General features: G+C 41.1%; 1 protein-coding gene across 2 annotated transcripts in view; it reads right to left on the bottom strand.

The window, feature by feature from the left end:
- Nucleotides 1–896: 896 nt before the first annotated feature.
- The window catches only part of FAM189A2 (family with sequence similarity 189 member A2), a 25,573-nt gene continuing 16,075 nt past the window's right edge, over nucleotides 897–10,394 (bottom strand). For both annotated transcript variants that reach the window (XM_041458438.1, XM_041458439.1), the window contains 5 exons: nucleotides 9,390–9,519; nucleotides 8,743–8,815; nucleotides 4,726–4,875; nucleotides 2,730–3,013; nucleotides 897–1,608 (listed from right to left, as the gene is read on the bottom strand). In XM_041458438.1, coding sequence (XP_041314372.1) covers nucleotides 1,402–1,608; nucleotides 2,730–3,013; nucleotides 4,726–4,875; nucleotides 8,743–8,815; nucleotides 9,390–9,519 — 844 coding nt within the window. In that variant the 3' untranslated portion in view covers nucleotides 897–1,401. The remainder of the gene's footprint in view (nucleotides 1,609–2,729; nucleotides 3,014–4,725; nucleotides 4,876–8,742; nucleotides 8,816–9,389; nucleotides 9,520–10,394) is intronic.

The following is a 10,394-nucleotide window of genomic DNA, read 5'->3' as shown; positions in this document are numbered from 1 at the left end:
GTGGATAAACATAAGCCCTTACTTTAGCAGTACAGACAAAAATTTCAGCAGATTTGCTATATACACGGGGGACATGTTTCTTGCCCTCTCCTTCAGTGTTTTTAATGGCTGGGATCCCCAGAGAGGACAAGCAGACCCCACCCCAGTTCCAGCATCCTGTAGAGCCTTGCAGGCTGAAGAGGTGATACTGGTGACCTGCGTGGACTGACAGTCAGTGTCAGGGCTGGGACTGTAATTTAAATAAATGTTCCGTGCAGAAGCATATGGAGCAATGCTGACGTAAAATCATGGTACATGAAGAGTTCATGATCCATGTGCCTCTTGCCTGAGTAGGGCCAGGCCTGTGCTGTGCTTTGCGCTGCTCCTACAGGGATGTCCCTTGGCCACAGAATAAATTTAGGTGGTTTGTTTTAAAAAGGAGCCTGCAGGCAGCCCCAGTGGTACTCAAAATGGTAAACACCATCCAGCAATACATGTGTGTCCCTGCTTTTGTCTGGAAGTGCAGCAGTGCCATGTGAACAGCCCTTTTGTTTGACTGTAGAAGTGATGAGTAGAGTTTTTCTCTAAGAAAATTTTTAATTACTTCAGATGACCTAAATGGAGTAAAATGGTGGGATCTGCATAACTTGTGCCCTTCCTGATGCTGCACAATCTGGGGTTCCCAGCACCTAAGGAGTATAAAATTAGCTATACTAGCTTCTTTGTTCATAGCACCTGCTGTAACAAATAGCATTTAAATGGGACTACACAAAGAGTGCCTTTCTTCCCAGAACAGTAACAAGCCAGCACCACCTATTGCAAAACACCTGTGCTTTTGGGTTTGGATGTTGTTCCATCATTAAGACAAAAATAATGTTCTGCCATTAAGAGAGAAGTTCACTGAGCCAAAAGAGCACTTCTTCAAGACAGATTTTATTTTTAGTACAGTTTGCATATCAACAACCTTGTCGTATAAAGAGTAATTTTAGAATTCTGTACACCATTTTTTTACTAACTTCGTTTGTATCTGAAGGTCTCCATTTTATGACAGGAGATTTTAATTTAAACTAAAGTGCCAAAAATTTGTGAAGTTCTTCAATACTGCTTTTGACAGCTCCTTCCACAAGGATGATGTATCATCATGCCCCACAACTACATGTTACCAAACTTCACAGAGATGCAGGGCACCAGTGTATCACAAACAGATGAGCTGCAGCGAGAGCCCAGTAAATGTCAGCTTTCAATGTGCTCATTACTCTTTGCAGAATGATCTTTGCCCTTGGAGTCTGTGCATAAGAGTATTAAAAAAGAAGGTGATTATTGACAAACCCATCTACCCACTTGCCAGAGATAATCTTCCTCTGCCATATGTGTATATGACAGAACTGCTCTGCTCTGCTGAGGAACAACCAAAAAGCCAGCTCAAAGCACAGTTTCTCTGACAACACCAATAACACTGTGAGGCCGTTCATGTTCTGCTCTTTGGATTCTCCGCTCTGCTAGCTGTTCCCCCTCTGTGGTGAAAGTACTCAGGTCACCACAGCTCTCCAGATACAGCAATCCAGGTTGCAATCTGGAAGGTAACACATGGACTCTCAATGATGTGGCTTGCTGGGCAGGTGTCATCACCTTTAAAAAGAAAAGAGAAGATTAAATCAGTTTTGTTTTCTGGTTCTTGTTCCATTAAAATAATTTTTTTTACCCAACTAGGAAGAAGCTACTTGTAGTGTTGTCTATTATGTTTAAAGAATAATTTAAAAAGCTATGAAACCCCTAGAATTTGCCAAGGGGGCATGGGAAAAGCAGTCCTACTTGGGAAAAGGAGTGGGGTGATTTTTTATTTTGTTGTTTGTGGGGTTTTTGTTAGGTTGGTTTAGTTTCCCCCTCAAAGGTGCACAGGAGTTCTCTCACTCCAACCTATGGCATGTCTGGTATTGTTACAGAAGGAACCTAAATGTTGCTTCCTTGCAGAAGCTACTGAACTGTAATAACCTTCAGGCCTGTGTGATAAATTAAATTCTCGTAAGGAGCCTTCTTCCCTCCTGTTTCTGTCAAATTTGTCAAGGCATTTGCTGCCTGAAGGCTGCAGTGGGAAATCCCACTTTATTTGCAGAGCCTAAATGCCACTAGTGTGTTTTGCATGAGAACCCAAACCAAAACCAGCTGTCACAGCAAATCACTTGTGCTATGCATGAATCAATTTATCTACCCAAATGGTCTGTAACTTACCAAAACATTTGTTTGATGAAGTCTGCAGTGTCTGAAACTTCTGGATATTAATTCCATTAATGTAAGCACATATTTTCTATTTTCTGCTTTTCTTTCTTTAGTACTAGGTCTTATTTTTATCCTGGGAGCCTATCACAAAAAAGTTGCTTCTAGTGGGTTGACAAAAAAATTTCCTTGTCAGCCTCCATTCCTTCTGGTTTGCAATAGCAAATGCTTATTTATAACATCTTCTCCCTCTCTCCTGCCACACTCAGTATAAAATGCTGTTATGTTATTTACAGTTCATGATTCCTCAAGAGAAGACTGACTCAGTTTTTAAATACACACATACTCTGACTTCTAGATGATAGAGCAGAAAATGTCACAGCCTCTCACACACTCCCTACATGAAACTGAAGTGCTGAAGGAAGCCAATTTGGTCCAAAAACTCTGACACACAGACTGGCAAATGGAAACCTATACTTGCCAACCAGGGGCAGTGGGTTTCCACATCATCTGATCAGTACAAGTAATAAAACTACCTGCTCAAGGAAAGTGGCACTGGTGACAGCTTCAGCCATGTGTTTCTCATCTGACTTTAAAACAGACTTGATGTTTTCCACCAAGTCATGTATGTCTGGGCTCATACTGCAGGACTGCTCAAGGATCCATGCCACACGCCGTTTAGTGTCCATGTAGGACTTATAGTCTATCAGAGACTGAGGTCTTCCCCTGGAAACTCTTGCTTTTGAACTCTTCCGCAAGGTGACAGCATTCAGTGGATTTACATCATTGAGTGTTGCAGTTTCACAGCTGAGCACTGTCCCTGAAGACAAAGATGAAACAAAGCAAACAATCCGCATAGTTAATGGAATTCCCGGAGATTCCCCTCCTCATTCAATGAGGATGCAATGCATGGTTTAACCTTGTACAACTTAACAGTCTGGCATGGTCAGGGTGGTATAGAAGGCTCACTCTATTGGATTTACACAAAATGCCTGTAAAATAGTCATACATAGCTAACATGTCAAAGCGTCTGGAGGGACTCTTCCCCTTTGTCATTTTGTGTACATTTGTTTTCTTTCTCGTTTCTGATCTGAAGAGACCTGAAATGCCTGTTGAGTGTTAATGTAAACATAAAAGTAGAAGGCTTTTATGATGTCTCCTAAACTCTTAATAACTTTTAGTTACTAGCAGTCAAGAGGACAAGTTGTACCTGAAAACAACTACCCGCCAAGCTGGAAGCTAATAATACTACAAAGTAGAAATTCAATGGAAAAAAACTCCAACAACCTAACCCACACCAAAACATTCAAAATTACCTTGCAAGGACTAAACAAAGGGCAATACAGAATCAATCTCACTGCCTTTGGTCAAAAATTCTACCTTTGGTATAAAAAAGTTACCGAATTTTGACCCCATTAAAAGGAATAAAAAACCCAAAACCACACCTACAGATTGTTCAAGAAGCACATTAATGTTGGCTTCAGACCAAAAAATGTCAGGAGATGCAAAACTTCCCAGCAAGAAGAGCAGTAACTTGAAGCAAATTCCTCTGTTGCAGTGAGTTCCTATTCTGCAGCACTCGTGATTAACTCAGATCTAACTGCTGAACAGACCTAACCTCAGTAACACCAAGCCTAAAGCTTCCAAATCCTCCTGACATGGGGTCTCTGTACAGCAGAAGCACTCTGCTTTCACAGCTATGAATAGGCTCTGTGTCATGTAACTATTGCTTCAGCAGCAGATGCTCTGGGCTGCCGTGTTGGAAGTTGATAGGAGGACAAGAAAAAGCACATGATACAGCGGAACCATGAAAACATCCCACAAAATCAGCAAGTGTAATCCAGATGGGCATGCTCCCAATATCCAAAATAAATGGCTGTTACTAACATGCCCCTTGGCACTTACATTTTGAGTGCTGGTATGTATCAGCAGTTACTGTGGGGATTCCAGTATCCTCTGGTAAAAACTGAAAGACCTCTGACTGGTGCACTTTTAAAGACTGTCAGCAGTATCACGGACTGTGTAGTCACATTAGCAGTTTTCCCACAGCAACAGAATTAGATCACTGACACCAAAGCAACTTCATGAACTCTCCACCATGGGTTGTGTTGAGTTTTTCAGGGTTTTTTTTTTGACAACATGAGGACTGAGAAAAGGGGAGAGAATTTATAGGCTAATACCAAATCCCCAAGCCAATTTTGCTTTGAATTGCTCACATTGACAACTGCACTTGTAAGACTTTAGATGTCAGTGCACTGAGGAATCCTGCATGCTCTCTCTCATTTTCCACTACCCCTCCCTCATACCCAGACCCTGCTACAGACCCTATTCCTAGATATGAAAAGCTAAAGAGCAGCAAGACTAAGGAGTTAGGTGGAGAAGGTTTGGCAAAGCACAAAGTACTGTTATGTAGATGCTCTGTTGGGAAACAGCAGCTGATTTCTGCAGGTACTAGGTTCAATGTACCGAACTTCTGAGAAGTATTCTTTTAAAGAACCATTACACAATCACTGACAGAGAAAACAGAGTCACCTTGAGGCGGCTGGCAGTGCAGGAGCACAGGGTCGCTTTTAGAACATTTCCGCAAGGGACTGAAGGCTCTCCTGTTCACTCCAGCAGGCACACAGCTTGTATTTGAAGGGGAAAGGCTCACTCTGCTGGAAGGCTCCTGAATTTCTTCAGCTGAATAATCAGAAACAGAGAAGTAGAAGTAGTCAAAATAAAGCTGATCTCGAGAAGCCATTATTAGACTGACTTTTTTCCCCCATCTGTATTGGGGAAATCTGCAAATCTGTAATGACTGGACACAAAGGTCTAGAGGTGCATGTATGTGTGCACAGACCATGCTGAACAGTAACATTGGTCTAAAACTTGTTTAAATGTTTGCAAAAACCTGTTCAGCCTTATGCAACCAGGGTAGCAAAAGACTACAGTCTAGTACACCCTAGTACAAAAATCACCTTAAACCACCTGATCAGAGAGGAGGGAACTACAGCTTTATTGGTGAAAAACTGAATCTCACAGAGCCCCACATCCTTCTGCTTATAGGCAGCTGTACCAAGATATGACAGCATACGGTCAGAGAGGTTGGTCAACTTTTGCAATTAGGTATCTTGTAAATCAGTGACCAGTCCCTAAAACAGTATTAAAATCTTTACTTAAATATTTTCCTGGTTTCTTGTGATATGCTATATCCTTCCCACTCCTCCTTTTCCTAAGAGTGAAACTATGTGCTGCAATTTAATGAACGTGACAGGATGCAGCTGTGTACATTTCTCACTAAGCTTGGTTCTGTACCTCCATCTAGTGGCACCTGGCATATTACAAAAAACAATCTTGATCATTCAGGAGTTAAAAAATTTTTAGTGGGCTGCCCCTGGCTGGATGCCACAGCCACGCCCCTCTGCAACTGGACACGGGAGAAAAAATATAATGAAAGGCTCATTACTTGAAATAAGGACAGGGAGAGATCACTCATCAATTACTGTCACAGGCAAAACAGACTCAGCTCGTGGATATCAGCTAATTTTATCCAAAAATGAGCAGGATAATGAGAAGTAAAACAGATCTTAAAAACACCTTCTCCCATCCCTCCCTCAGGCTTTATCTTCTGCCCTGCAGCGGCGCAGGGAACATGCAAACCTTCCAGCAGCTTCCCTGCCACTACCAAAACTTGGTCATGCAAACCCAGTACAAAACCAAATTCATGTAAACAGTCTTTTATTCAGAACACAGTCTTAACAGGTATGTGGCAGTGGCAGGAGCATCAAGAAAATTCAGGCTTTGAAGATATATACATGTTGAGCACAGCACCTTATCATCTACACAAATGCAACTTAGAATTTCTAAAGAGAATAAAGAGTGACACAACCTATATAAAATAGATACCAGCCCAGCAAATCAAAAGGTAAGGCCCAGCAACAAAATATGGCAGACCAAGAATCATGCAGGATTAAAGAATCCATCACCAATCTAAACTTTTCAACACCAGTGGAGATGTGTTAGCAGTAAGCCCTGGAGGTACAATGCTGCTGTTACTTTGGAGAGGTTGTTTGCTTGTTTTTTTTGGTTGGTTTTTTTTTTTGTTTTGTTTGTTTGTTTGTTTGTTTTTGGGGTTTTCTTTTGTTTTTTTGTTTTTAATTCTAAACAGATTAATTAATAGATTTTGTGATCTTAAGATAATCCTTAATAATGTTAGTATTTCAGAGAGATAATTGTCTTATAGCGGTGTGTACTGGAAATGCATATACCTGGTTTGTGACGATACAGAGCAGCTACTAAGCACTTCCTGCCACCACCAAAAGGCTGCATTGCCTGCCTACTACAGTCAGCAGGGAAAGTCCCGCAGGAGTGATTATGAAGTCAGTAAAACAATTTTAGCTGGCACAGAGAATCTTTAGAGCTCCTCCTGCAGACAGCAGTCAGAATTCCCCTCACTCTGCTGGCAGAGTAGTCCACAGCTTTAACTTCCATAGGAAGTTATGATCAGTTGATCAGCCCAGATGATGCCAAGAGAATCACAGCATCACACAAAAATGCCCTGACATGACAGCCTGCCAGCATAAACTGAAAGATCAAGTTTTATTTATAGACTGCTACACTGCATCAGCTGAGACCACAGACCTCCTCTGCCACAATTCCGACATAAGCCCCCATTTTATATTACCCTCCTGCAGTGGTTTAACCCCAGCAGGCAGCTCAGTCCCTTACAGTCACTCTCACTCTTCCCCAGTGATATGGGGAGAAAAATTGAAGGACAAAAGTGGCAGAACTCATAGGCTGAGATAAGGACAGCTGGAGTGAGGTGGGGAGGGAAAAAACCCAAGAAACTCAAAGGCAAACAAGTGATCCAAAAGCAGTCACTCACCACTAGGTGACTGATGCCCAGGCAGTCCCTGAACAGTGACAACGCTGGAACACTCCCCCCAGGTCACACACCCAAACCAGCACCATAGGCTGCTATAAAGGAAATTAACTCCATTCCAGCCAGATGTAGTACACGTCTCCAAATTTAATTAAAGGAAGAGATACTGCTCTGTGTATTTCTTTCTTTCCTAAATTCTAGGAAGCCTTGGCATCTAGAAGAAGCAGCAGTGTTAATTTTCTTTCTTAAGAGGCTTACTTTCTTTTTTTATCTGAATGTAACAGGCAGGCTGATAATTAAACGTTTCTTTACAGATATTTTTATTAAAAAAAAAACAAACTGGACAAACCAGTTAGGATGACAGAGAGGAGGGTACTCTATGCCATATGTGCTCAGGTAGGTCTGATTTTTCCAAAGGAAATTTTAAAATACAAATAGCTCAAACAATATCTTATCAGAGCCTTTTTACAAAACAAAACAAAACAGAACAAGACAAAACAAAATACTTTCCTGACTGTCCTTCACTGCAAGTGCATTTTCTATGCTATTTTTTTCCTGTTTCCAGTCCTCATAACTTTTTAACATGTATCCTTGTATTTGATGATCTCTTTTTGTTTAAATGCAGGAAGCTCAGAGAAAGCAACAGGAGTTTTGCCAGTAAAAAAGCTCTGAGAAAGAAATCCAGAGGATCTGTAGCAAAAGGTTTCATGCCGATTATCACAGCTGGCAAGACATCAGAAGCACCCAAGTGCTTGTTTTCAGAGGTTTCAGGCAGATTGTCAGAGTTTAAGGGGATTTTGACAGAGCTGACATTTGGCTAAAGTATGATTTTATGCAAACTTTTTTTTTTTCCCCGACTCCATATAACAGGAACAATTCCAACTGACACAGTTCAAACCCAAGCTTTTTTTTACAGTTTAATAAGTAGGTTGGCAGAAGACAGGTCACAATCAAATAAAAGATTTGGGCTTTCCCCCTGCCCCAGTCTTTACTCTCTTGTGTGGATATTGCAAATGAGACAATCTTGCTATAATGGCCAAATCCAGATGAAAATTGGAACATATTTTCCTGGGCTGTACTGGAAAAGCTGGAAGTTAATGATGTTCAGCTACAAGCCTACATTGCAACAAACATTACGCTAAAAAAAACCTTGGAACCACAGGCATGGTCTTCTAAAACAGTGCAGAGGAAAGCTTGATGTGGTCTCTAACAGTAGTTTAGCTATCTCCTGTACCAGGATGCAGAAATTATTTAGTAATTCTTCCAGTTCAGGCTGGATAATGGAGTAATTCCCAGTTTAGCTGCACACAGTACTGCATTATTCTATCCTCTTCCTACTTTTACCAGCAACAAAATGTTAACAAGCCCCATCACAATCACTAAGCAAATGGAAGCACTGCAGCTGGACATAATTTCTTGCAACATATGTATATAATGTCAAAAACTAACTTTTAGGTTACTAAAAATGAGACATATCCTTCTTTTTGCATCTTGCATGAAAACAACTTGTTATGCTTTTAAACATTTTAAATATTAATCCTTGTTCCCACCTCCAAAACAATCATGATTCTGTATCTCTGGTTTGCAGTATGGTGGCTGTCTTTCAAAGAACTAATGCTGCTTCTGCATTAAGTTGTATGTGTTGGAGAGAACATTCTAGAACAAACATTAAAATTACTTTTTACCTTGAGAGGACTGCCTGTCACTTTCTTCCCCTGAATCAACATCTTCCATGCCATTTATTTGAAGTGCACCTCCCTGGAATAAAATGAAGAAGTTGAAAAATCACAAGTCACCATCTTTCTCTGGTATTTCCTAAGAACTGCAACATCCACCTTAGAAATGGAATACCTGTTCTTAACTACACAGAGACTGTGTGATATGAGTTTAATTCCATGGCAAAATCAAGGCCAGTGCATGTCTTATATTCACATTCATCATCCAGGTCAGTGAATTTTATCCTATCCAGTATTTCCTGGGAAAAAGTGCCTATCTTTTGAAAACACCAGTGAAAAAGGATGACCAATGATGCAAAAAACCTTGACCTAGTCCCTCATTGGCATAGTAAGTGAAGTAAAACATGGAGGTCTTTTAGAATAACCAGCAACAGGTGTGCTCCACATTGCTTTCTGCTTCTTCTCCTTATGCCTAGGCAGTTTTCCAACTGGAGAAAACTTTTCAGTTCCAGAGGTAAGTGATTAATTAAAGTGTTTGATGAAATTTACATTCATAATCAAATGTATCCTCGTAACGTACATGCACCATGCTTGAATGCAACCTCTCCCCTAGAGTGGAAAAAACACATCAGCCATTAAACTCCTGTGGCCCATACCTGCTCAGAGCTTTTTAAGCTGCACACAGTTTCGTAGGGCGGAGGTGGGTCCAGAGGGCAGTACACTTCAACCCCTCTGATTCGTGTTACATAAATATAGTGCAGTGAAATCACATCAGAGACAGGTGTGCTGCAATAAATAACATGGATCAAATCTGTTAGTATGGCTTTCCAGCTCCAGAAAAACATCACCTGCTACCAAACTCCACCAGCTTTCCGTGCCAGCTCAGATTTTGGGATGTTAAGTCACAGATACTGGACTCGCCAAGATCTGCAAGACATTGCCTCAGAAGATGGCAGGAATAATTCCCAGTTTAGCTCCTCAGGATATGCCTCTCCAGTGTGTCCCCCAGAGTTCAGATCTTTGGGCAGTAGAGGGCCTAGGAACACATTCCAGTTTTACTTCAGTGATTCAGTTTTGTTACAAAAAATTAAAGTACAGGTTGTCAGTCAAAATGTGGCAGTCTAGCTCTGAGTTTTGTGAACCACTGAGTCCTTACTTATAACCTAAATTCAAGATACTTCTGACCTGGTGCTTTTTCTGGGCAGCAGATACAGCTGCACAGAAAAAGCCAAATTCAAACAAAAGGCTGTTTTTGTGATGATGCAACAATATTATGGTTGACCAATTCTAAAGGCTTGTATGAGGCAAATGTACCTCATGGCCAACCTTACTCCTCAGTTTCCAAAGAGCTCTCTGAAACCTTTACCATAGCAGAAACCCCAAAGACCTTCTACTGTAACATCTTAGGAGGTAGCTCTGAGAAGGAAGAAAACAGAACAGTGCCTGGAGAAACCCAAATTTTGATGAACATACATCTACATTGCCCCAGGAACACTGTAACAAAGTGTGGTGGTCAACAGCAGAGCTGGCAAGAAGACCTTCCCCACACAATCCTCAGAGAAGTCTGTGACTCAAAGCATCGCAGTTCTTTACTTTTTTTTTTTTTTTTTTTTTTTTTTTATTTTTTTGTTTGTTTTTTTGGGGGGGGGCAGGAACCCCAA

Source organism: Pyrgilauda ruficollis, unplaced genomic scaffold, assembly GCF_017590135.1.
Source record: "Pyrgilauda ruficollis isolate IOZ18807 unplaced genomic scaffold, ASM1759013v1 scaffold128, whole genome shotgun sequence".
NCBI lineage: Eukaryota > Metazoa > Chordata > Aves > Passeriformes > Passeridae > Pyrgilauda > Pyrgilauda ruficollis.
The sequence above is the reverse complement of the archived record's forward strand: the minus strand, read 5'-3'. Positions and strand labels throughout refer to the sequence as shown.